The 27,400-nt window shown below is 43.1% G+C and overlaps 1 protein-coding gene across 5 annotated transcripts; it reads right to left on the bottom strand.

Moving 5' to 3' along the window:
* Nucleotides 1-911: 911 nt before the first annotated feature.
* NREP (neuronal regeneration related protein) lies at nucleotides 912-27,000 on the bottom strand. Of its 5 annotated transcripts, none has more exons than XM_088653110.1 (5): nucleotides 26,811-27,000; nucleotides 25,861-25,908; nucleotides 24,580-24,642; nucleotides 9,678-9,749; nucleotides 912-2,646 (listed from the first exon to the last, which is right to left on the bottom strand). In XM_088653110.1, exons 3-5 carry the CDS (start codon nucleotides 24,580-24,582, stop codon nucleotides 2,521-2,523), a joined length of 201 nt encoding a protein of 66 aa, XP_088509236.1. In that variant the 5' UTR covers nucleotides 24,583-24,642; nucleotides 25,861-25,908; nucleotides 26,811-27,000; the 3' UTR covers nucleotides 912-2,520. The 5 variants fall into 5 exon arrangements, with proteins under 5 accessions (XP_088509236.1, XP_088509233.1, XP_088509235.1 ...); XM_088653107.1 differs by lacking the exon at nucleotides 26,811-27,000 and adding an exon at nucleotides 26,667-26,730; XM_088653109.1 differs by lacking the exon at nucleotides 26,811-27,000 and adding an exon at nucleotides 26,633-26,652.
* Between the last annotated feature and the right edge of the window lie 400 nt (nucleotides 27,001-27,400).

The following is a 27,400-nucleotide window of genomic DNA, read 5'->3' as shown; positions in this document are numbered from 1 at the left end:
CTGCAGCTGGAAGGGAAAACCAGCCGCCCCCTTATGTATTTATGGAAAAATCAGACTCTTTGTAAATGCATAATTTCTTAAACAGCTTTGAGATGACTTAAGGGGAACGCTCTGAGGTTACAAGTAGTACACACAGAGAAGTTTTTGAGATATCAAGAGTCAAGTGCAAGGGGACCTCAAGAGTTGTACATCACAAACAGGGATATTCTTTTTCAGCATATAATCCTGATGCTCTGAAATGAGAAGTCAGCATCTATTTATCTGCGAACCGCTCAGCCTCTTGAAGACCCTGGCTAACGTAAGAGCCCATTCTTTGGAATGCAGTATATGTGATATAGCTGTCCAAGAATGCCTGTGGTCCTATAAATGTGATGGGTCACATTCTCAATCTGGTGTTCTCTGCCAGGTGGTGATGGCGGGAGAGATACCATGGAGAAATCACAACATGGTGGGGTTTAGAAGCATGGAGACCATAACACCTCCACAGGGATTGGAAACCAGTTAAGATTATCTGCCTGCAGAGACTGATGGGTTCTTGGGAGTCTTTACTCAGCTGGAGAACTGTGTTGCAAAATTTGGAAAAGTGTAAATTTCAGTAAGTACCGATAGCTGCATTTCAGTCTGCATATTTTTCAGGAAATGCAGAAAAATTGGTTAAGTTTCAGAAAATGCAGAAAATTTGGTTAAGATTGCCTTTAAATGTGAATTGTTTCCCTATTCCTAACACCAGCATATACGTGACATTTCACCGTCCCAGTAGTCAGCAGCTTTTGGTTTCAGGAATTCTGTCGATTAATGTCGGTGGATTTGGTGGGTGCTGTTTTTATTATTTGTTTTTCAACATTCATTCTCGTAACCCACTTTCATAGTCCTCACAGGATAAGAAGAAGAAGAAAAAGAGACCATGGATGTTATAGTTACTCTTAGAGCTTGCATATTTATTGAACAAATCCTACTAAAATAGCTAAAATACATTGGGTACTTGTAGTGCATTATTAAAGATCACACTGTTACAAAAGCCTACATTTTCAGCAGTACACAACTGCAACTATACATAAATGCCACAACTGCTGAATACTGATTCTTGCTATATGTATATACAGCACAATTGACGCTATCTAATCTACCAGAAAGAAAGCGCACAAGAATAGGGAAAGAGGAGGAAGAGGAGGAGGAGGAGGAAGTGGAAAGAAAACTAAGAATTGCAGTGCATGCATTGGTATTTAACAGTCAGAAGCTAAACAGTTCAGGTCAAAACCTGCCCAGTCAAAGGAAGAGCTGAAAGACAGAGTTATATAAAAAAATCAAGGTGGGCTTCCAGACTGTGTCTAACACAACAACATTCCATGAGGAGATGGTACAATTTTGTATTGTATTTTGTTTCCTAATTCCCTGGGAGCAAGAACAAAAATGTAAAACCCACACATTGGAAAGACTGTGGAATTCTAGTCATTGCTTTTTAAAGAGTTTGTATTTTATACATTTAAAGGAACGATTATGTTTTTTAGGGGAGGGGGGGGGGCACCAGCCAATTTTTATTGATTTTAAGAGGACATGAAAAAAGCATCCTAACCCCCCCTTTAAAAAAAGCCTTCCTAATAAATAAAAAAGATAAAAAAACATTAAGACCCCTAAAGACCGTATGAAAATTATTGCTATTCTTTACCCAAATGATATAAGCAGGATGGCAGAAAGGAACTCGTAGTAAATTACAGTTTTGTGATTGCTCCCACTTGCCATTTCAAGTTTGTGAGCACACCCAGGTGGGAATCGGTTCCGCACTTGCTGTATTAGTAATTACTCACCCTACAACACTGAATAAGAAAGCCACACTGAAGACACAAGGAAACAAGTCAGTCCAGTCTAAAGAACGAGAACGAAGTACCAACACCTTCTTAGAACATGGAAATTAAAAATAACTCCATCAGAGCTACCTTGCCAAGGAGCACGTTTAAAGTCCAAAATAGCACCATTCATCAGTGTCTCAAATCCCGTGGCAGCATCTCTGTCACTTACCACAAGGAAACCATGAGTTTCATACTACTTCTATACATCAAAAGAGTACATGGATAAAATATAGAGATATACAGACAATCGATGAAAATAAACTACTAGGCTTGTTACATCTAAAATGAAATAAAAGGGGGACTCTCAGCCTCTGCAAGAAGCAGTTCGGAATCATGGAAATGAAGAGGCAGCAAAGTTGCCAGTTGCATGCGGTCTGTTGAGTTTTGAGTAGTGGAAGACATTGCTGTGGTAGAACCAGGCCTGAAGGCCCACCTGTAGAGTTTGTAAACTTGGATTCACAGTGTGAAATTCTGAGAGCATTTACTTGAGTCAGAATGGTTATAAACCGGTTTCATGATACGTATTTCCCCCCCACTGTTATTCTCTATAGAAAGGCTCAGAGTCCCATAATTTTCTTCGTATGATTTACACAGAAACAATTCCCGATATATGACACCATGATGACCTCATCAACACCCATACATCATATTTAATACAAATGAGGAGTTATGATTAAAAAGAGGAGAGGTAATTTATTTTGGTGAAATGGTGTCCATAGCGATTTGCTGGTGCCAGGAACGGAGCTTCCACTTTATCGTTCTTTTTGCGATTGACTTCCTTTGGGATGGGTAGGTTGTCCTACACAAGCAGGGTGGGAGGAGAGAAAAGAGTTAGCTGCATTTCTACCATACCAATGTTGGATTTGTTTGTTTGGCTGTTTTAAAAAAATCTTTTCCCTTACATACATTTGACTTGTAACAGATTTGGTTTAAACATTAAGTATACACTACTTCAAGTTTAAAGTATTAGGTGGAAGAATGTTGTTTAGGATATTGTTTTCCAAACATGATGCAATCAACAAAACTATGATGAATGGAGAAAACATCACACACTACAATTTACTTTCTAGAGTTCTGGGTCTTGGTAGGTGGAGAAGCCATGCCTTGGGAAATTTCCATCTTGGCTGTATACCATGTCACTATGGTACACACAATTATAGCACCAGTAATCCCAACATACAGAGATTGCCCTTTGGCTAGTGTAACAAAGTGGTAGAGCATCACACAGCTTTTTCTTTCCTTGATCTTGGAAAGCAAAAGGGCAGTATTATTTATTAGTTGCATTTGTATCACACCCTGCTTCCAAGGAGCTCACAGCAATGTACATGAGATTTCTTCAGTATTAAGTTTCAGACTTCTGGCCGGAAGGGAATCCCTACCATTTTCATAGTTAATGGCTCTTCCTCTTTCTGCAACACTGAAGAGTATGGCCCCATCTGTTGGACAGCTCCTTCCCAATAAAATTTTCAAGATCACAGGGGCATTCTCCAGGTAAAAGAACAATACCTAACCCCAGCTAGCTGACATAGGAGCAGCTGTTAGTCTTTTTCTGACCCAGAAAACAAGATAGATTGTTTGCACAAGGTAGCACAGAGGGGAAGACTTCCTGTTCTTAATGTATCTGCAAACCTCCACAACAAGTGCATTCCTTATTCTGCATGCTTTGGATTTGTTTGGACACAGAGATGCGTTTGTGCAAGGCTGATGCTTAAGGCAGTTAGACATCTGGTTGCGTGCTCTGCACACAAATTGCCAAGTGTAAGCAAGTGTGCAAAAAATAAACAAGGTAAAATCTGCTTGCATAAATTTGAGGATCATATTAAGTGCAACTAGTAAACATCTAAGGGAGATAACTTACTGATAATAGCATGAAGAAGATTGCTTTAAACCAGGCATCCCCAAACTGCGGCCCTCCAGATGTTTTGGCCTACAACTCCCATGATCCCTAGCTAACAGGACCAATGGTCGGGGAAGTTGGGAATTGTAGTCCAAAACATCTGGAGGGCCGAAGTTTGGGGGTGCCTGCTTTAAACCATCACTCAAAGGCACAGAATATTAATGCTAACAAGTCTGCCTGCCAATGAATTCATTTGGGTGTTAATCAGAGGCTCCATTTTTACTGGTACTTCTAATTTAGTGCACAGAAAATCCATTTGTGCTGCAAAAAATTGCCTAGTTATTGAAATGTACCTTTTTGCTGCCTGGCTTCTCCTGCCTTCTTAAATGGCTTGTTTCTTAGGCTCCTGGCACCCAGTAATGAACCCTTTTCCTGCAATAATTTACTGAAAGGCATATTTATTCTCTCAAAGTGGTAAGGAATGGTAGTAGGCCATGCTGCCAGAAGCAGTGCTTTACTATCTAGATCGTCTTGCTAATACTTTCTTTCCCACACTGTCACTTCTAATGTTTAGTTCTTAGTTCCTATAATATATATACCAAGTGCTTAAGCCTGGCTCTAATTTTAAACCACTGTTTAGCCTGTTTACTATTTAATGCCAGCGAGATTTAAAGTAAAGCCCATAATTATGCACTTCCTTGAGCAGAGAGACACTGCAGAAAGAGAGTCCTACCAATAAATTCCACAAAGTCCTAATCATTATAGGTGAAATCCAGAACACAGGTAGGGCATAAATCTGATTGGTGTATGCAGGGTTGCAACCAAGATAGTTAAACAGATGGTTTTTTTGCTTTTCTGTGGCTACATGTAAATAGGCTAGACTCATTAGTCTTGAAAATTAGGATATATTAATTCCAGTAAGTATTAAATGCTCACATTTCTTTCTTGAAATTCTGCATCAGAAAGCAGTTTTCATATCTCTAAATGAACCTTGTTTAGTTTCAGTCTTCTAATAAATTTATTTATAATATTTCTATACTGATAATATTCAAAATCCCCAAGTGGTTCGCATACCACACAAGAAAACAATTTTTTAAAATGAGTATCTATATACACAACACTATAACAAAAAACACAAAGCAACCAATGAGATTCTTTGGGGGGGGGATTACCCTCCCATCCAAAACAGGTTGCTTCCGTCCATTCAGATTAGCAATAGCACCTCCATCTCATCCAGTTTACGTTTCAACTTGCTTGCCCTTATCCAAGCTTGTCTCATTTTCTTTAACTCAGAAATAGCAAACTCTTGAATAACGGCAGCCTCCCGATCAGAATAAAATATTGGCTGCAGAATATTTTCCTAGCCTCTATGCCAAGCAAAAATGGGGAAAAGGGGGAAGGGGAGCCCACAATCATATCTCATATATTCACAATTTTCCATATCCAGCATTTTTTAGCTGTGCTAATAATTATGTTACTCTACGGCCCTACTGCTGAGCCTGTTCAGGCAAAGCTATCTTGAAGCTGGAATCCAACTGTCGTACATTATCAATTCAAGCTGTCTCTGCAGTTATACATACTCAAGAGAATATCCAGCAGCCCAATGCCATTTTATTGCAAGACCAGCAAAGGGAGGTCATTAGCTGGAGCACAAAGCAACAGTAGCCTCTCTCTATGTCAGGGGCTGGCAGAAGGCAGATTGGCACTGGGTGGAAACTGCAGCATTCTGGGGCCCTTGAACTATTTCCGATGCACTAAGGCAGGGCTGAGGAACTTGTGGTTCCTTCAAACTCCACCTCCCACCAGCCCCAGCCAGCCTGGCCAATGGCAAGGGATGATGGAAACTGTACTTAACGCAACATCTGGAGGACCACGGGTTCCCCTTCCCTGCAGTGAGTCTTCCACCTCACCCTGAGATCATGCACTCCTGCCCTGACGCCATGTGGCAACTCTCCAGCAGGCCATTTGTTCTAAGAAGAATAGGGAGGAGAAAAAAATCTTGGCAGGCCAGACGTGGCATATGGGCCCCATGTTGACTTTCCTGTTCCTCGTGGATAAAATGGAGGAGATGAAGTGGCTCATTTCCTAGTATTTTGCTGTCTTTAACCACATACTCTGTGGAGATTGTTTTTCTCCCACAGCGGTCCCCTACCTCCAGAAGTACTGATCGAATATGACCCCACGCCAGGAAGTGAACATTGCCAGGCTGCCTGCATGGCAATCACAGTCAAAAATGCTAAGTCAAGAGAAAGAACCTGCTCATCTCTTGCTATAAGGAAAACCCAACAATTAAGAAACTTTGCCTTTAGAAGTAGTACACATTGTGTGTGCAATACAATTTTCTCTCCCTCTCCCTCACACACACAGCTAAGTTTTGTGCCATGATCCTGTCTACTCCTGAGCTGAGAACTCACAGACATATTTCAAATTTAAAATGATGTATGTGTTTACGTTAAAGCTCTGCTTTACAGTTCATGAGAATTAGGCCCAAGATCTTTAGAGTTCAAAGCTCCATTTGTTGCATTTTAGAGAACATTCCCTTAAATAAGTCAATTGTTTCCTCAATTGTTTTTGCTTGTAGTTTGGTTTTATTCATGGGTTTTTTTTTACTCTTAAGAGGATATAGGAAGAAAACTAAAAAATTTAACATGCAAGCAACAGAGACAGACAGACAGATGAAAGATCTGGGCAGGGTGCCAAAAGTATTGTGTTGTGCAGTTCCTTTTCAGCTGTAAAAACAATCTCAACCCTGAAATTCTGCCATACAGTCATAAGATTAAATATATATATACCATGTGATCATACTAGGATCTGCAAATACAGTCTCTCTGTTCCTTGCAAACCATTTCCACTTGTCTAGTCCATGAGAAAGAGAAAGGACTTTTTGTCTGTAATTCTGAATTCATGAATCTATTCTTTTTTTATTGCTCCTTCATTATATAAGGCTGTTTTAGATTAGTAAGAGGAGTTCATAAAATTGAAAGACTGAGCCTTTCTCTCTATTTGTCTGTTATGTTCCATTAGCTCTGATTGTATAAATCTAATTTAAGATTGTGATTATAAAGGTTCTCTATTTCTATATAATATTCTAACGATAATATCCAGAAAGACAAATTGCATTGATTTAAGTCTTTAATAACATCCATAAGGTTGCAATCCTAAACATACCTACTAAGAAGCAAGGGTCATTGGGCACGGTGGGACTTACTTTTGAGGAAAAGTTTGAGTAAAAGCTTGCACTGCAAGCTTCTTCCTTGGTTAATAAAACTCTAGCCATGATCCCAAGAGTTGTATTGGAAGAGGCAATTTCTGAAGTCTCCCTAGGCTTCAGAGGTGGCTCTTTACATTGGGGATGGGAGATAAGAATCAAATTTTTGAGACTGCAACCCACAGGGCACTTTGCCAGCCCAAAGCATTCACCAGAGCCTTCACTATGGAAATAAATGAGCAACTCAATCCTATTGAACTATTGCTGCAGTGGCATGCTAGCAATCCTCTATTCAGCTTTACTCCCTACAATGGAGACTCTCATCACACCGTGGGAGTTAAGAAGGCTCCTCCCCCTTGCCAACACCTCCTGATGCAATAGAAGAGCCCATCATTCAGAGGGAAAAAGAAGGTGGAGAGATGAGCAGAGAGGAGAATCACAAGGGTAATAGCATGGCCACAGAGGCAGCTAGCAGCTGGTTCTCCCCATCAGATGGTCCAAGAAGAAGGGAGAGACTGAGAACGAAAGATTTCTAAGCTATCTGGCTACCATAACCAAACATGACCACCCAGGCCCAGCAGTGTGAAGGGGGCAGGTTGGGCTGGTCTAGGGTGCTTCAGAGACCTAGGCCTTTGGCCAGCGCCTGACCTCCTGGATTCCACATGGTCAGAGAGGAAGCCAGAGGGGAAGGAACTGAGTGACCCTTCCCACCAGCCAAAGCCAAAAGGGATCAAGCTTTCCTCTATACCCAATGGACGTATACGATAAGGGTAATAAAGTGATATTCACAACCCTGGGAACAAGGCTTCCTGTCCCTAGACCATACTGCCTGTGCCTTACCATAACTATCATGTTGCACAGGGGAGGAAAGATCCAATGGATAGGATAGCACAGTGGCAGCAATAGACACTGGAATACAGTCGTACCTTGGATCCCGAACCCCTTGTGACTCAAAACGTTTTGGCTCCCGAACGCCGCAAACCCAGAAGTGAGTGTTCCAGTTTGTGAATGTTCTTTGGTACCCAAATGTCCGGCACAACTTTCACGGCTTCCGATTGGCTGCAGGAGCTTCCTGTAGCCAATTGGAAGCCGCGCCTTGGTTTCTGAACATTTTGGAAGTCGAACAGACTTCCAGAACAGATTCCGTTTGACTTGACAATCTTCAAACCAAAGCTTGCGAATTTTGTGTGACATGTGAAAGTACAGTGGAACCTTGGTTCTCGAACTTAATCCGTTCCAGAGCTCCGCTCGACTCCCGAAACCTTTTGAAAATCAAGGTGCAGCTTCCAATTGGCTGCAGAAGCTTCCTGCACTCAAGCAGAAGCCGCATTGGATGTTCAGCTTCCGAAAAACATTCGAAAACCAAAACACTTACTTCCGGGTTTTCGGCGTTTGGGAGCCGATTTGTTCATCAACTAAGCTGTTTGAGAACCAAGATTCCACTGTAGCTGTTTCTTAATAAACACAGGGGCAATTTGGTGACTTGAGAGGAGTGGGAGGCTGCTTTGAATGCTCTACACATGAGCATACAATTGACTTGTGTTTCTGTGAAACAGCTGTACTCTCACATTGTGCATCTGTGTACACTTGCCCTTCAAGTGAATGTATTGCTATTGTATAGCTATCTATCTTATCTATCAGATAGATAGATAGATAGATAGATAGATAGATAGATAGATAGACAATAGCAATACATTCACATCTATCTACTATAATTTTTGATTAAATGGACAAAAGTATGGCATTAAAAATGACCATATTATTACAGTACAGTGGTGCCTCGCTAGACGAATTTAATTCGTTCTGTGAGTCAATTCGTTTTGCAAAAAAATTGTCTAGCGAATCCCATAGGAGTGCACTGGGGGGGGGGTTGCCCATATGGGAAACCGCGATTCGCTAGACAAATTTTTCACAAAACGAATTCGTCTTGCGAGGCAACCACTGCTTGAAAAATATCTCCGTTAAGCGAAAAATTCGTCTTACAGGGCATTCGTCTAGCGAGGCACCACTGTACATATTAATTTTAGAACTCCTAGTGCTGACTTTAATTAAGTACTATAATTACCTCCATTCTGCATGTGGCCTGATATAGCCTCAGGTCCATGAGAATACTAAAATATGTCAGGCTATCATAAAACCACTTCCATGTCATAATATAAACCAGCATGCAGCTCAGAAATTCTCTTCAATGAAGTGCATAGAAAATGTGCTATTGCCTGAATGACAGATTTGTTTGTGGGAATCTTCTAGGACTCTAGCTGAAACTATTTTTCATCCGTTCACTGTTTTGCTTACTTGCCAATTTTGCTGCCAAATATCTGAGTCATCAGTAAAGAGGGATAAGAAAATAACACCAGTATGTTTTGTGGCTTTGAGGAAACCATTTTTATCCTGTGCAAATTTCAGATCCAATTCTGGATATAATAAAACAAAAGTAAGGCTGTTTAAACTTGTCAGGACAACTTAAGACACCTAAAGCCATTTTAACAATAGTATTACTATTGATCAACAATACAACCAAAAACTTGTATTTAATTCCACTGAAGACTTCAAAGGTAGTGAAGATATAATAACTTTAGGGGCCATATATGTCTTGCATGTAAATATGTGTAGCCACTAATATTTCGCCCCGTTTTCAATTACCGGTATTCAAAATGCTGTTGAAATTCTGTAACATGTGTTTGTGTGTAATTTATGTGTGGGAGTGTGTGCAGCTAGCCCTAAGACTCTATGCAAACACACAGTTCAAGCTTTAAAATGCCAACTGAGATATTTTGAAAAGTACCTGAAGAAACCCTCCATGCTCATGGCTGATTGGAATGTGCTTCTGGCTTTCTGTGAACCTTGGATGATAAACCTACAGAAATATTAATACAACGAAACAAAAATTAATCATGAGGTTGTGGTTGTTTGCAGAATTGCAGTGCATAATTTGAAACAAAATGCAAACATTGGTGCCCAGTGGTTCCACCAACCTTCGGTTTCCCCAAAGTTTTTTAAAGCAAATTTCTAGTTTTTCTGACTAGCAAAAACTTGAAACAGGGTGTACAAAAGGAGTCACTGCGACAAATGTCCCCCTCTCTATTACTAAAATGCGACACAGGAATCCAGAGGTGAAGCCACCCACACTCTTCTCCCGCCGCCTCCAAATAAACCCCTTTATTCTTGTGGGTTTATAAGTAAAGAGACTCTCCTTCCAGCTCACGTGGCCTGGTATCAAAGAAAAACTATAGGCTGTTTAATAGAATAACCTCCTGCCACCAGTAAAGGGCCTCTCTCCCGGCTTGATTCCCCCTACTGTAAAAGTTTGCCCTTTCCACGCTGGCAACTTGTTGACACCCCATGTTATCTTTCTAAGCCTCCTCAGTGTTACAGTGGTGCCTCGCTTAACGAATGCCCTGCTTAACGAAATTTCCGCTTAATGAAAGGTTTTTTCTAGCGGAGGTTGCCTCGCTAGACGAATTCGTTTTACGAAAAATTCGTCTCGCGAATCGCGGTTTCCCATAGGAATGCATTGAAATTCAATTAATGCGTTCCTATGGGCCAAATTTTTTTTTTAAAAAAAAAAATTCAATGCATTCCTATGGGATTCGCTAGACGAATTTTTCGTTATAAGAAAAGACCCGTGGAACGAATTAAATTCGTCTAGCGAGGCACCACTGTACTCTAAGACACAAACTTTCGCCTCTTTTCCTGAGGTAAGTTTTGTTCTCTAATGAGTTGCCACTTCTGTGAGTCCCGATACCTTGCTGGAAAAATAATGACGATACTTCTTGGCACAAAAGAGAAGAATTTTATTAACCTTAGAACATAGTTGTTTCTTTAACTTTTCATGTGTTTATAAGCTACGTTTCGGTTGTAGATAATCTCTTATCAAACATTTAACATCGAGCCTTCCTGAACCTCATCCAGATCCCCACTATCCTGGCCTCTCAACTTTCTTCTTCACACCTACCCGCTCCCTCTCCCTCTCCTCAACTGACAAAACCGCTGCTCCCTCCTTTTAAACTGGGGGCAGTCCCGCCCCCACCAGAAGGTTATGTCAGTCAAGCTGGAGGTGGATTAACTCTTTCCCAGCCAGGTAGGAATAAATATTTCAAAACCGTGCAAAATCCGTTACAGTCACTAACTGGAGGTTGTGAGGAATCTCCTAGAAACACTGTGCAATGCTCAAACTCATTTTTGTATGTTAAAAATCCCAAATTCAATGCCCTGGCATCTCCATGTAGGGCTCAGGTGAGGGACACCCTCCATCTTCAGCCCTGGAAAGCCACCAATGTTTTAGTATTCACTTCTTTAGACAAGAAAGGCTCCCAGATCAGCTTAGATTAGAAAAATAACGAGCGACATAGTCCTCACACTCAGCCTTACAGTCTAAAAGATACAATGCCCAAGGGGTGGGGGTGGGGGGAACAGGATAAGGAATGAAGAAAAAGAAACATCAGGTACCAGCTCTTAGAGTTAACAGCTTTGATGGACACAGTTCAAGTAGTCTGATGAGATGATTGCCACCAAGTGACAGCCAAGGGAGAGCCAGAGACAGGTGCTGTCTCTCGGCAGAAGCGATGCAATAGGCCTGCTTCCCTTCTCTCCCTCTGCTCTGTAAACTGATGTAATAACTGCCACTGTGTGGAAAATAGTTGGATCTGAATTATTATTTTTAGAATCAGTTTGTAGTTGTAGGGAAGGGGCGCAAAGGACAAGTTTTTAGTCGAGTTTTTCAGGGAGTTTCTTTGCACAATTCCAAAGTTCCTCTTCATTGCTTTTTACCTGAAGACCACCACAGAAGCAATAGGATTAAGCATTTTTTTGAGATGTTGACCATCTGTCCACAGACTGCCTGCTTCTTCCAATCACTGCTTCTGGGGAATAATGCTATGACTGGGCTTCAAATTTTGTGATAAGGATGATGCGGTGTGAAGCACAAAGTCTGGGAGGGGAGAGGTAGGTGCACAGGGCAAAGAGGGAAAGCCACTCTGTCACCACCTACTGGTCTAAATTGATATAAAGCAGTTTTGTACGTTCGTCGGACATCCCTTAACCCAGAGAAGTGCCCTGCACCATCTTATCCACACACCATTTTGCTCACCTAGTTTTGAACTAAGCTGATACTGGAATAAGTCTGCTTTTAATACAGTTTGACTGTTGCATTCGAATGATCACTATGCACAATGTATGTGACACCTGTAACTTAATTTGCCATGCACTCACAGAATCTGGCATCAGTGGAGCTTAATTTCAACTATGTGAGGGGGTAAACTCCTCAGGCAGCAAAGGGTCTTACTTCCTGCAATACCTGCTGCATGCTTGTATCTGAATATTTACAACTTTGACTACTCCAAATCAGAAATGAAACCTGTCTCCCCAAATGCCAAGTTATTCTCAGGCATACTGAGCTACCCTCAGAGAGGTGATGGCATGACACTTTCTTCATTCTGCTCTTAAATCCTTCACAACCATCATTCCCACTCAGTTGGGCATCTATGCATAGCAGCCATGTCTGCTGTTTTTATTTCATTCATCTACAAAACTTTGCCTGCCAATCTTCGTTGTTGTCCATCACTATTATGGCTTAATTTCTACCACTGGAAGAAAGCTAATGGTGTAAAAGCCCTCACCTTTGGAACAGAAAAAAAAGCAGAAATCCTGAAGATCCCAATCTATCTCCTTTTGTTTTGTTTCTGGTCAGATACCACAAATTGTGAACCTGCAACCCTTTGCACACTTACTTGAGGGTAATCCTCATTGAACTTGGTGGGGAATACCACCTAATAAATATGCATAGGGTTTCACGGCATAGTAACTTAACGTTTTCCCTGCATCTAAGCCAAAGTCTCATATGAAAAAAAGAAATGTGGCAGGAAATCAAATGGAAAATGCAAGTGGAAGAACTGAGGGTTGGGTTTTTGTAACCAACCTGTCTTTTTTAACAGGGCTGTGAATGATTCCCCCCAAATCACACCCTTTAGTTCACTGGAAGCCTACAAGCACCAGATTGGGAAAAGAGAAGGTGTAATACGATGATGTCTTTAGCAAAAGTAGCTTCAAGTACCATCATTGCCAGAGAGAAAGGATCCTGGATAGTTGGACTAGGAAATCGTAATCATTATGTAATTTGTACCCCGCCCATCTGACTGGGTTGCCCCAGCCACTTTGGGCGGCTTCCAACAGATATAAGAACACAACAAAACGTCAAACATTAACAACATCCCTAAACAGGGCTGCCTTCAGCTGTCTTCTAAGAGTTGTGTAGTTCTTTATCTCCTTGACATCTGATGGGATGGCATTCCACAGGGCGGGCACCACTACCAAGGAGACCCTCTGACTGGTTCCCTGTAACTCCACTTCTCACAGTGAGGGAACAGTCAGGCGGCCGTCAGAGCTGGACCTCAGTGTTGAAGCTGAACGATGGTGGTAGAGATGCTCCTTCAGGTATACAGGGCATCCATAACTCTTGCCAAATAGATTTGGCAGCTGTGTCTGGGGTAGATTGAGTTTGACACAGGGATGCTTGAAGAGTTCATCTGGTTCATATTCTGAAGTGAAATGACCTGAACTGAATCTAATGTATGGATTGGAATGCGGCTAGCTATCTTTCGGATCCTGTCTTTTTCTAAGATTCTGCTGGAGCATATAGTTGTGCCTACTGTGTGGCAGCGAAAGCAGCAAAGAAGGCCTACACCACTGCTTCCATCATGTCCTCAAGAGCTCTTCAGGGTGGTCCATAGGCAGTTGACACCTATATTAGGGAATGGAGCCTTGAGCACCTCAGAGATGGTCTGTGAGTTGCTTCCTAGGCATTTTGAGGGCAGCGCCGTCTTAAGCGCCCCTGTCGCCATGGTGCGCCGGATCTCTCCGGCGCCCTATGGCGCCCGTCGCCGTGGTGCGCCGGATCTCTCCGGCGCCCTTCCGCCCTGTTTCCCGGCGCGGTGGGCGGGGCGCTGCTGCGCGGCGGGCGGGCAGGCACAGCGCGATCTCTCCGGCGCCCTCCCGCCCCGTTTCCCAGCATGGTGGGCAGGTGGGCGCCGCGCGCAGCGGACCGGCCGGCCAGCGGGCGGGCGCAGCTCACGGCGCCCTCCTGGCGGGACGGCGCCATGGTGCCCTGCGCCACCGGGGGTCTACGACGAGCCGGCCCTGTTTGAGGGGTAAGTTGTTTGTCTCCTTAGTGATCTAGATGTCACGACTAATTCAATCCAAAGTGAGGTTTCCAGTGCTCCATCAACCCATTGGGAGCAGTCATTAGAGCTTTTGGAGCAATATGTCATCAGTACCCCGATGATACCCTACTCCATTTTTCTGTAACATCTGAACTGAGAATACTTGAGAAGGCCCTGAACCAGTGTCTGGATGCAGCAATGGGATGGATGAGCGCTAATAGTGTTTGAATCCTGGCAAGACAGAACCTCTGTGGGTGAGTAGTTCCTGGGTCTGGGAAGGTGGATGGGGGTCATGCTTTCCTTGAATGGGAGAGGGTGCTGTTTGGAGGTGCTCCTGGATCTATCTCTGTCTTATCTATCTCGGTGGTGGTGTCCTTGGTGGGTAGGAATGCTTTAACCAACTTTGGTTGATAAGGCAGCTACATACATTCCTGGATCAGGTTAGCTTGACCACAGATGTCCTTGCACTGGTAACCTCATAGCTGGATTACCACAACACACTCTATGTGAGACTACCCTTGAGGTTGGCCCAGAGGCAGCGGCTGGTGCAGAATTTGGTGGCTAGGTTGTTTGTGGAGGCAAAGCCACCACAGAACACCCTGCTTGCAGCATTTGGCCTAGAGGCCAATCTGCTACTGGGCCAAGTTCAATGTGTGAGGCCTCATACACCAGGTTATCTGAGAGACATCCCTTACATATCCCAGTAAATTGCTGCGGTCGAGCTTTTCCTGCAAGTTCCAACAATCACAGAAGCCCACTCTGCAGTCATTTGGAACAGGGCTTTTAGTGTGGCTGTTCTGTGAATAGCATTCCTGTTGAGATACAGCACAGCTGAAGATATTTCTGTTCTGACAGCCTTCCCAGTTGGTCTTTTCCACAAGTGTTTCCTTGTTAGGGTTTCAGGTATTTGCTATTTCGTGTTTTAAACTGTTTTTAATCATCTTATGTGTAGGTCGCCATGAAACAGTTGTTGAGGTGGTGATTTGTAAATCGATGATGAGGATAATCTTGCCTTTGAAAATGTGCAGTGTTATGAGGTGGCCTTTAAACAAAATGGCTGCATTATTTTTTCCCCATACAGCATCGCTGGGAAGGACAGCATATGGACATTTGTAGCAGTATTTTTAAAGTGTGTGGCTGTCACAGCATCAGCCAGGCTTTCTGGCCACTTGGGGAAAGCTGTTACTGGTAGAGTAAGATGGGAACTTTTTTAAAAAGCCAATATGAGGACCACCTTATAAAACTGCAAGTACAGATTTAATTTTTAAAAATCACATGGTGTTTTTTTCCCTCAACAGCACATTAATATGGAATTAGAAATAAGAAATGTGGAAGTGGCGTGGTCCAGAGAGAGACTGTTCTGTCTGCTCCTTGGAACTTTAAGTAAATGTTGAGGGACAGAAATTTAAAAGCACAGAAGCTTAAATAACAGCACAGCTCAGAAGAAGGCATCCCCTCGTATCTTTCAGTTGCCATGCTTCTGTTAAGACACTGTATGTGGCTTAAATTCAGTTGCAAGATTACTTTAATGCAATCAGGAGTGGCGCAGCAACAATGGAAGCTGAGAAAGGAAAGGGGCTAGGAAGTGGAAATTCAGAAGCTAAGATTGGAAACAGAGAGGTATCTTATGGGTGAGACAACCACATCCTGTCAGATTTTGAGGGAAACTGGGCAATATGTGAAGTGTGTTGATGCATTTCATGTATCTACTTTTAAAAAACAAAACAAAATGAGCAGCAACCATAAGGGAAGATCAGAACCAGGATTGTGCTGCCTCAGGTAGAAGTTAAGACTTTCACACAGAACCATGGCCATTGAGAAGCTTCCCTACCTGAAGCTGCCATATGTCTCAGGAGGAAGACCTCTAGAGCTAATGGTAGCTTCCCTTATGAGGGAAAAGTTACATGAAATATTTCACATAGCATCTAGTTTGGACCTTGGTTATAGTTTTCAGCTACAATAGACCAGAAATAATAATAATAATAATAATAATAATAATAATAATAATAATAATAATAATAATAATAATTTATTATTTATACCCCGCCCATCTGGCTGGGTTTCCCCAGCCACTCTGGACGGCTTCCAACAGAAAAATAAAACACAGTAATCTATTAAACATTAAAAGCCTCCCTGAACAGGGCTGTCTTCTAAAAGTCTGGTAATTGTTTTCCTCTTTGACATCTGTTGGGAGGGCGTTCCACAGGGCAGGCGCCACCACCGAGAAGGCCCTCTGCCTAGTTCCCTGCAACTTGGCTTCTCGCAGATGATTAACTAGTTTGGTAAGGCAACAATTTGAATTAAGTCCCATCCTGTCTTATATTCATTATCAGGTAGCTAGAGATGGCAATATCTTTGACTTTTCTACACTGATAACTAGCTAGGTAATAAGGAGGTCAACTTTTTCTGGTTAACAAAAACATAGGAAAAACGGTGCCCTTCATATTTACAGAATTCTGCAGGCAGGATAAGATCCAGCCAACCAACAGAAAGCATTTTGTTGCTCTAGTGCCCTAGTGTATTGCTGTGACATACTAAATTTATAAATAGAACTTGCCGTCAGCCTGCAGGGGCCCCTATAGCTTCTCAAAGCACTTCAGAGCTAGATGCTCGGGGAGATAGGGAAGGACAAAAACATGTTCTAACACAGAGCAAGATGAAAGGGAGTGCACTAGTCGGCTGGTAGCAAGAAGCAAACACCATAGACAGAAACGCCCAGCAGCAGCAGTTGTCATGTGAAACCTGCATTGTTTCCTGGAGACCTATTCACAAGATCCACATGGGGTGCACCCAGATGTGATACAAGTATACCTGCACACGAGCTGGCATGATATGAACTGGTGTTTGATCCTTCACAGCAAGGCTGTCAAGCCAGTAGTTAAGGTGCCAGGGCCAGTTTGTGTAAGCATCCATTCTGCCCAAACCTATTGTGGATCACTCCTTGGTATAGAAAGCTTTGACTGTAAGCAACTGGTGATGACCAGGATCACAGGAGAGGAAGGCAAGCAGAAGTGGAAGTCTTAGCAACTTCAGTATAGCCGTGTAGACTTCGTGGTTGCCAGCTAGCTGTTGTAAACAAGGATGCTTTTCTGTCGTAGTTTTCCTTACTGGAAATAGGCCAGCGTTCTTTTTGGCTCAACTTTATAGTAGTAATCAATGCCCAGCAGTGTGTGGCTAGTGATTTATTTATTTATTATTATTTTAGTTAAGGAGAGCCAGTAAAGGTAAATGGCATTGCTAAGGCCTCCACGAAAAAAAACCCTCTCGTTCTCATAGCCAAATTCTCTGGCGTTGCATTTGCGCTGGCACTCTATAGATCTTCTTTGTTCCCCATCCCCATACGAAGTGCCTGCATAGCTCAGTTGGTGGCTCAGTTAGTGCACACAAGTCTGTGCCTCCTCAATTTAGCTCAAGTGACCTCATGTTTTGGTTGGACCTAATCATAGCTGCCAAGTTTTCCCTTTTCTCACGAGGAAGCCTATTCAGCATAAGGGAAAATCCCTTTAAAAAAGGGATAACTTGGCAGCTATGGACCTAATATACAAGCTTTACTTCCTATTGCAATAATATGGCAGTGCAGTACTATTTTCTTTGCTATCATTAACTCTTCCCACTCCAGCTCATTACTATAGTTATGTTGGTCGTCTTCCCCTACTCCAACTAAAGTAGCTAACTAAAAGCTACTTAATATATTAAAGAAAAGTCAGGGTGTAGACAGTGGAAATGCATTCCCATTTTAAATAGGGCATGAAAAGCCTAGTCAATAAATAAGAAAAATGCAGGAACTCTTAAACTGAAATGCTGCAGCTTTCAAAGGAAACTAGCTATACTACCTACACAGAACACACAAGCTAGAAAAAGCTTGCTCCTTACCATAACTTGTACAGTACTTGCTTATGCAGTGCCATAACCTTGGAAGGAGTTAAGAGCCACTTTGCAAAGGCAAAATCATTACTGTGAACAGGCATGGGGACAAACTGTCTTCCAAATAGACCAGGGGTTCCCAACAAAATTGTGACAAGGACCCCCATTAATTCCTAATCCTAAATCTAATTCCTAATCTAATTTTTCCAGTAAGCTTAACACTGATCTTGGAAGGGTTAGGTTCAAGGGACGCCGACGATTTAGGTTCAATGGACACTGACAAGATCGGTTCGAGAGTCACTGACTTACTTGCTTGAACATCAAATGCATTATCTTCCTCTTCATCTGTAGGCCTTTGTCGTTTTAACGAACCACTTTTTAACCAACGGTCCATTTTTAGCTACGCGAACTGTAGCTTCCGCGAAAAACAACACTTTGTTTACAAACACTATTGCTTTGCAAAGAGGCAGCGCGCGCCAGGGAGGAGGGAGGGGAATGGAGAAGACAGGGTACCTGCGCAATAGCGCACAAATGAAGCCGATGCGCCCAAAGCATCTTGGGGAGGTGAGCGTTAGTAGAATGTGCGCACTGCCTCTTTGCAAAACAGTAGTGTTTGTAAAGTGCCACCTAACGGCATACAGCAGAACTACTGCCTCTATCTAATTCTAGTTTTGCGCTAGACTCTGCTCATGCAGGAAGCGGCCAAAACAAAAAATCTGTTATCATACGAAATATATTTAATATATTTTTTATTCTAATAGCATCTTGCGGACCCCTCTGGCATAGCTCGCGGACCCCTGGGGGTCCCCGGACCACCTGTTGGGAACCACTGAAATAGACCATCGATGATATACCATCATTTACAGGATTACAGAATATTCTTGTTTACTTGGAAGAGCTCAATAGGACTTACTCCCCAGTAAATCTGTATAATATTGCAGCCTTATTTATATTTTGATTTTGTAGGAATAAGACTAAGGATTCACTCAGTGCATGGGGTTGCTCTTTTCTCCCAAAAAAGCGAAATTATTTTAATTGTTTTTCATTATTATTGTATTTTTAATTTATATGATTGTAGTTTTATGCCGTTAAAAGTCACTCCTGGTAGTTCATAGGCAAAACAAGAACGGGACAGAAATGTCTATATAAACAAACTGTCAGGGGGACTCCCTACAGGGAGCCTCCCCCCATCATCCTGACCAGCACTTCGCAGCGCTAGCAGCGGGTCAGGGGAAAGCGGAATGGAAGGGGGAAGGCTCAGTAAGGCATCAGAGCCCTGGCAGCGCTCTGGGGAACAGACGGTGGAAGAAGGGCTCAGCGACGTATCGGAGCCCCCGCACCACTCTGACCATCTAGGGGAGGAGGGACAGCTCAGAGAGGCGTCGGAGCCCCTTCCCAGCCAGCAAGGGGAAGAAGGGACACCGCTCCTTCCAGCGCCCAAACTGAGGCGTGCGCCCAAACTCAGGGCGAAGGGGCGCCATTTCGGGGTGCCCAGGTTATTATGCTGGCCCCGAAGCCGGCAGACGCCATTGCTGGGTTCTGAGAGTGACTAGGCGGTCATGTTTTCTGCTATCTCTGCACTGTAAATAGCGTGCACAATAAAACCTTTAAAGACACAACGGACTGGAGCATCTTTACTCGGGAGTAGCTGCAACAACTCCCTGACACAAACAAAATCACTAAACAACCATGCATTGTGCTTCTCTTCACAGTTTAAAGGTTCTACTTCTGCAGTGTAATCAGTTCTACAGCATGTGCAATAAGCTGGTCTTTCTAAGGTCTGTCCATTAAGATTGGCGAAAGATAATGTGTCTAGTTACATATATTTGCACAGACACAGGGCTATAGCTCAATGATACAGCTCCAACAAAAAGGAGCCCAGATAGCAGGATTAGGAAATATATTTAGTCTTTATAGAGCTTTAGTCTTTATAGAGATGCTGCCACACAAGATTAGACAATACTGGGCTCAATGGACCAGTTCTCTGACACAGTACAATCTTACAGTCATACCTCGTGTTACGTTTGCTTCACGTTCCGGATTTTCAGGTTACGAACGCGCCCAACCCAGAAGTGTTTACTTCTGGGTTCGCCGTGCACGCAGAAGCGATCTGCATGCTTCGTGCCTGCACAGAAGCGCTCTATTGCGCTTGCTCAGTAGCGGTGCTCTACTTACAGACTTTTCGGGGTGTGAACGGCACCCCGAAATGGATCACGTTCCTAAGTAGAGGTACCACTGCATTTGTAAACTAACAAAAATAAAAAATATCTATATATAGAGAGAAAAACAGACAGGCAGGTATTTTTAGACAATGGTGCCAAAGGGCACCCGCTTCAGGTTCAGTTCCTTCCATCATCCAGACACGCAGGTTTGGGGGGCTGGATGCATGACCCAATTCAGGCAGAAAGAGACAGCCACCACAGGCAGCTGCTTTTGATGTCATAAAAGGGCAGCAGATTGTCAGTTACTGCATTTTTTTATTGCCAGCAAGACAGAGACACAGCTGTGGAGTTTTCTGCCTCAGGCGCCAAAGTAAGTTGACAGGCCAGGAGTTCAATGCATCTAAACTTGTAAACGGATGGGGAGGGTAGGCTTTTCTACCTCAGGATTTTCTTGGGGACACCACCTGCAGAATCCTTTCAGTGTACACATGGCCCATCCGGGAGGGCAAATAACTCTGCTTCAGTTTCCATGCCAAACAAGCACATTAAACTTCATTTTTATCTGCAGAGACCACATGCGGGAGCCATGTGCCTTTCAGGAAATGAACCTGCTGCATGACCCTGTCCCCCAACCCACAGAAGGGGGGAAAACACTAAACGGACAGGAGCACACCTCAGTATTTAACATCCCAATGAATGTTGATTTAGGTTTGGCTCCACAGGAAGCAAGAGAGGAAATGGAATGTAATTAACAGGAAGTGAGGGGCAGCATACTCCTGCTGCCCACATTAGATTTATGGAATACGACTGGGCATGATGTACACTGAATCCCTCCCAAGGCCAGCCCTGCGGAGGCCTGCGGGGAACTAAGAACTGTGAGAGTGACCGACCTGCAGAAAAAGCAGCCATGTTCCATGGCAAGATGAGAATTAGACATACTGAGATCAGAGTTTGGGTACAAGACAGAATCAGAGACTACCGGGCAGCCAACGCCAAAGTGCAGGGCACAGCAGAAAGATGTAACTGGAGAAGAAAAGAGGGTCCAAGCCAGGGGCTAATTGCTGAAGCATAGTCAGGATGATGACTGAGGGGCAAGATGCAGATCAAAGATAAGACTTAAGACACTGAGTAGCATACAGTACAGGTGTTTCTACATGCGCTGCTCCGGATCAGATCAGAGGGCAGAAATTATAATAAAGTTAGCCAGATACTTCAGGGCAAAGTTTTTCAATAAAGCCAGATGCTGGTTACTTAAAGACACTAGCGCCCCTGCTAAGTAGAATTAGGTCATTTTTAAAACTTGACTTTAAAAACCATGGTGAGGACACCAGGAACTCCTTGCACATACACAACCACTTCCACCTTCATACTGGGGCTTTGCTAGGGCTGTTTTTTTCCTGCCCTTCTTCTCCTAATACAAGGCTCCTCATCGTGTTGAAGCTTCTTCTCAAAGTTCCACAGACTTCAGGAGTGGATTACCAGACCACAACTGGACTCCAATCAGGGGTGCCATCTTGAATAAAATATGGGGGGGGGGGGGAGAGCAGGTAAACCTCGCCCACATAATCGATCACACGATGCGGCACACATACACTATTCGAATGGGAGGCCCCCTCAAATATTTTATGGGGGAGCAAAGGGAACTTGGCCCCTAGGAGTTGGCTCCTATGACTCCAACACCTGCTCAGCCCTTTGGATCCGCTCAGTGTTTGTATGAAGTAATGAAGAATAGGGAATGTCTGTGGGAGATAGTAAGAATCCTTTTGAACAAGGTCGCAAGTTTCAGCAGTTTAGCAATTGTGTAGAAGCTCTGTGATGGCAGAGTTTTTAATCCATAGTAGTCTGTAATCCTGAAAAAACAGTTGGGCACAGATTGTAGGCATACTTAGCTGTAATTCCCACCGAACTCAGTGGAGCTTACTTCCGAGTAAGCATGTATAGGATTGCACCATGCTTTATTTGGAGACAAATGATATTGTAACCAGTGGACCCTCTTTCCCAGTGAATGTGCTTAGGACATACTGCAATATTTTATTATTTTGAGGGAAGGTTGCTGAACAAATTGCAGCTTTATGGAAGTTGCATGGCACCAGCCAATATACACAATGACTCTTCTGTGTCCCCAGTTGTGATGACAGATGCAGAGCAGTGGTTAGTTTTAATACACTTGTGGTTCAACTGGCATTTATAACCACTTGTTTGCTGCTTGAAAATTAATCTTCCCTAGTAAAGAACATGAAAAGTCTTCTTTGGCTTTAGTAAACTAAGACTCATGTCTGGTGAAATAAACTGAACAACCCCTAACTATATACAGTGGTACCTCGGTTTATGAACACAATTGGTTCCGGAAGTCTGTTCATAAACTGAAGCGTTCATAAACTGAAGCGAACTTTCCCATTGAAAGTAATGGAAAGTGGATTAATCCGTTCCAGACGGTCCGCGGAGTAACCGTTCATAAACTGAAGCGAACTTTTCCATTGAAAGTAATGGAAAGTGGATTATTCCGTTCCAGATGGGTCCGCGAAGTACTTAAACTGAAGCGTTCATAAACTGAAACATGGGTGTAATTGGTTCCGGAAGTCTGTTCATAAACTGAAGCGTTCATAAACTGAAGCGAACTTTCCCATTAAAAGTAATGGAAAGTGAATTAATCCGTTCCAGATGGGTCCGTGGCGTTCATAAACCGAAAATTCATAAACCGAGGTGTTCATAAACCGAGGTTCCACTGTAATCCCATATTCACAAAGCGTGCTGCCAAAGTTTCCTGGGGCTGTTATGGAGTTGTTGCTTTTTCTTCATTTCATTTTAAAGTATGATCTATTTGTTTGTGTTTTAAACAGCATTTTAAGTCACTTGGAGATGATCAGATTACAAGCAACTGATAAATCTAAATAATAATAATAATAATAACTTTCTAGCACAATGGTTAACTTAATACAGTAAAGGAGAAAAGTACCTGTACTTTATATAAATAAAAACATTTCTTTCTGGAATCCTTTCTCTATAAAGTACTAATCATTATGCTTTGGGAAAAGTTGAATCTGTCATGCAGTCCTTATTTTATTGGTTTAATTGTTTCACACTGCAAGACTGTGCATGTGTTCAACAGGGCTTACTACTTCTAAGTAATTAGTAAATTTATTATCTATATCCTGCACTTCTGTGGTTGGACTCAACAACTAAATAAACAGATACATTCCTAAAACACAATTAAAAAACAAATGATCACATTAACTGATATTTTTTTTTTTTTTTTACTTTTTTTTGTAAACCGCTTTGAGGTTTTGTTTGGTTTACAATCCAGCGGTGTATAAATTTTATGAAATAAGTAACAATTCAAATGAAATATATAATAAACAGCTTTTAGAAAGTTAATAGTACATAGGATTGTGGTGTTTGTTTGTTTGTTTTTCCTTTCCTTTTCCCACACACAAATCTCTTCACAACATCTATCCCGCCTGTTGTCTTTTATTTTGGAACCAATTTTTTAAACAATGTAATTGCAGTGTAACTGCAGTCAAGTTGCTAGGTCTGCATTACTTTCTTCCTTTGGTAACAGAGGAAGTTTCGAAGGGAAACGTGCTCAGAAGGCAATAAGAGAGTCACCCCGCATGACTTCCCATGTTTTTTTTAACAATGGCCCATCAGACTATGCTCAGACATTAAACATCTGGTCCCTTTCATTGCTTAATACCCACCCAACCCTTCATTCCATTGGTTATCATTATTATTTATTGGACCTTACAGTACAATATATTGGTTAATATATGTGGTACTGTTGAGGTCATCCTCTTCCCACCCATTTCCTCAGTTTGCAATCTTGGCATCAGAGTTTGCTATTAGAGGTCATTATGGCAATCTCTTTAATGTGAGAAAGGGATATAGGGAGGGGGGGGGAAGCAAAATTCCAAATACCTAAGTCATAAATGATACTGAAAAGAGAAACACATGGAAATTACTTTATAGCTGGTGTACTTCCACTGTAGAATTATAAACACCACCATGCAGGGTACATTTGAGTTAAAACTGCTTTACCCAAGGATGTCCAGATAAAACTTCACAAGAGGCTATGTAATTAAAAGTGTGTGGCAAGAACATATGATAGACAAAATATATTTATATTTATTTGTGCACCGGCTTTGATGACTTTTTAAAAGCAAATGAATAGATATGTCAGCATGCTGCTTTGCATTTTTATTTTTATTTTGCATATTTCAATGCTTGTGGTGTATTCAGGAGTTCCTCCTGTTCTGAGTAAGACTCATTTCATCAAGAGAAACTTCCAGGTTTCCTTTCAAAATGCCTGGAAATGGAAAATCCAACTCACAAGGACTTTTCAAGTGCATTATTCATTGCATGGCAGATCCTCAAAATTCCAATGGATGCATTTTTAAAGGCCATGTTACGAACATGTGTTGTAATAAGCATGTCAATTTCATTTTTATAACAGAAGCTTTTAAAAATAATAATAAATAAATACATAAAATACTAAAACAAATCTTACCATTCTCAGATTCAGTTAAGACTTAGGGCTGCACGTTCTTTCGAGCAGCACAAGGAGAACACTCTGTAAAAGATCAGAAAATGGCTATTTGTATTTAAAACTAAAAAAAAGCTATTTGACAAACAGCAAGGGAAATGCATGTCTAAGGCTTGCAAATCAATCTTCCCACATGTGCTTATGCATCCTGTTTCTCTGCAATTCAGTGGTCTATAGGCTTAACTACAGTATAGGATAGCAGCATCCCTGATGCTTGGATCTTCAAAAACTCTATGCTATTCTTAGCACACTGGACTCTTTGAAGTACACTACATCTAATGCTTAACCCACTTTAAAAACCAGACAAGAGGAAAATAGTGCATTCTGTGCCAACTGCATAGCTTGTCCATTGTTCTCAGACACATTAGCAGCTGGGTCCGCCCCCCTCCCTCCTTGAAGACAGCAGCATTACAGTCACACTTTCACAACGTAATAGCCCAGAGAGGGGATATTTTTGGAAATGGTACCGCATTACATAACCTCTAGCTCTCTCAAGCACTAACTGCAAGTTCACACCTCTTTCTCTGTGAGAATATTAACTTTCGGTGCAATTTTGTAGGAGTGTTTCATTCAATTGCCTACAAGTAAATCAACTGATTAACAGTTTTCTGAATACAGCTTCAATGACATACACAGTTTAGCCTGTAATGTCTGTTTTATTAACATGCAAAATTTCCTTAAGTGAAAGACTACAGAGGTAAACTTAATATATGGTTGCATGCTGTTGGTTTTTTTGGTGTGTTTTTTTAATAAGATATGCTACATAAAACATGCTAACCTTCAGTGCAAACCAAATTTCAACCTAACAGATAGAATCTGCACACACATACAATAAAAATTGCATAATTTAAAAAATAAAATTCACTCCAAGCTTAACTGCTGCACAAGCAAATGTGTAGAATGCTGTTGCAGGAAGAATGCCTGCTTCTAAAAATATACACCCAAGGCAAGGCAACCATTAATACCCCAAGCTTAAAAATCCTCCCTTTGCGCAGAAAGACAGAGTTAAATCTACATATGCTGCACAGTTTCTCCTTCTTCAACACTGCCTTCTTTGGAAGCGTTAAGCAATAGGGAAGGGGGGGAGTGTTACAAAAAGAAGAGTTAAAACCCCAGCAGAGTCAAGTAAAAGAAGGGAAGAAAGCGGGAGGGAGGAATAACCCTGAAAGGAAAGGAAATCAAACAAAGAAACAGGAGGGAAGAAGAAAAATCTGTGCATTTGGACGGGGAAACGTATATACTTACAGACAACAGCCCCCGCTCCCTCCTCACTTTCTGTCCTTTCTACATGATCTGAAACACAAATGTGGATTCAAAAAGGGCAGCATGCTACAGCAGGGAATTTATAGAAGGGGAGAGGGGGAGAGAGGGGGTTGGGCAAGGGGGTGTGGGTAGAAATGACTGCACCTCTTTCAGAGGCAGCCTTGCAAAAGGAGGGTGGGAGAAAAGAAAAAGGGGGTGGGGGCAACAGCAAGAGCTCTGGGAGGGGGGTCTCTCTCTCGCCCTCCCTCCTTTTCTCGCAGGCTTTGGTTGCCTGTGCTGGTTATATTGAACAATGAGCTAATTCTGATGGTAGCTGGCTGGGCGCCAAGCTCCCCCCCCCAGCTTGCAAGCACACACACCCTCCCCCTTCCCTTTGCTGCTGCTGCTGCAGCGCCAGACTGCTTAGTCTGCAATAATCTGCAGCTCAAAGTCTCCCCCGCCCCCCCACTTTTCCCAACCATCTCTCTCTCCCCCCCCCGCCCCTCCTCTGCTCCTGTCTAGCAGACGAAGAACCACCCGACCAATCACTAGGCACACAGACCGGGGAATGCTGGAAACCCAGCAGCAGGGAAGGGGGGGTGGAGGCAGCGGAGGCTTCAAACTAGTTCAGTTTCTCCTTCCCAGCCTCCCCATCCCCCCCCCAATCGCTGCTTTGCCAGAGGCCCGAAATTACCCAGCTGTGGGCAAAGCGGAGGGCACTCATTGGTGAACTCAGCCGCCGGTCACTCGCCTTATCCCCCCCCCCTACACCCACCCCCTTATCCGCGGATGCCGCCGCCACCGTTTACCAGACAAATAATAAAGAGCAGAGCTGGCGGGAGGGGTGCCAATCGCGAAGCGCAGCCAAGGGGATCTGCACAGCCGCGGCGCGGCGCCAACCCAGACCGGAGTGGGGTGGGAGAGGGGGAGGCGGGAGGGGAACAGCCACATACTGTAATAATAAACCGGCGGCGGCAAAGGGCATCTGAGGAGAATGGGCGGGAGGCGAGAGGTAGAGGCAGTAGCCGCCGCCGCCGCCGCCGCCTGCTGTGGAGAGGAGGGGGAAGTCGGCGCTCTGACACAGAAACACCCACGCAAGGCCGCGGGGAAAGAGGGGCAGGCGGTGTGGGGGGAAAGAAAGAGCCGGTGGCAGGGGCGTACCCAGGATCAAAACTAGGGGGGGCAAGGGGTGGGCCCAAGGCACGGGAGGGGAGGGGCAAGGGGCGGGGCCAAGGCACAGGAGGGGAGGTGCCACAAAGTGGGGACATGGGTGGGGCTACAGAGCCCAGGTGAAACTGACTCCAGTCTAATAACACCAAAAGGGGGGAAATCCAGGGAAATAATAAGGAGGATCAGAGAAAGGTCAGGACAAGCAGCTATAAAAAGGGACATTCTCAATGAGCCTGCTGAGGACCAGCTGTGGTTACGCAAGCAAGAGCAAGGACAAGGCATATCCCATACTACGCACATGGGCACTCATATTATGAATGAACAGCATCCTTTGCCAGCCTGGCACCTTCCACGTGCTTTGGACCACAACTGC

The sequence above is a fragment of the Zootoca vivipara genome, chromosome 10 (assembly GCF_965207765.1).
Source record: "Zootoca vivipara chromosome 10, rZooViv2.hap1.1, whole genome shotgun sequence".
NCBI lineage: Eukaryota > Metazoa > Chordata > Lepidosauria > Squamata > Lacertidae > Zootoca > Zootoca vivipara.
Note: the sequence above shows the minus strand (reverse complement) of the source record. Positions and strands in the feature narration are given on the sequence as shown.

What these genes read in the sequence shown, in the direction of transcription:
- NREP (XM_088653110.1), bottom strand. An exon ending in AGCATGGAGGGTTTCTTCAG is followed by an intron (nt 2,647 to 9,677) that starts GTACTTTTCAAA and finishes CTGCTTGTGTAG; the next exon opens with GACAACCTACCCATCCCAAA.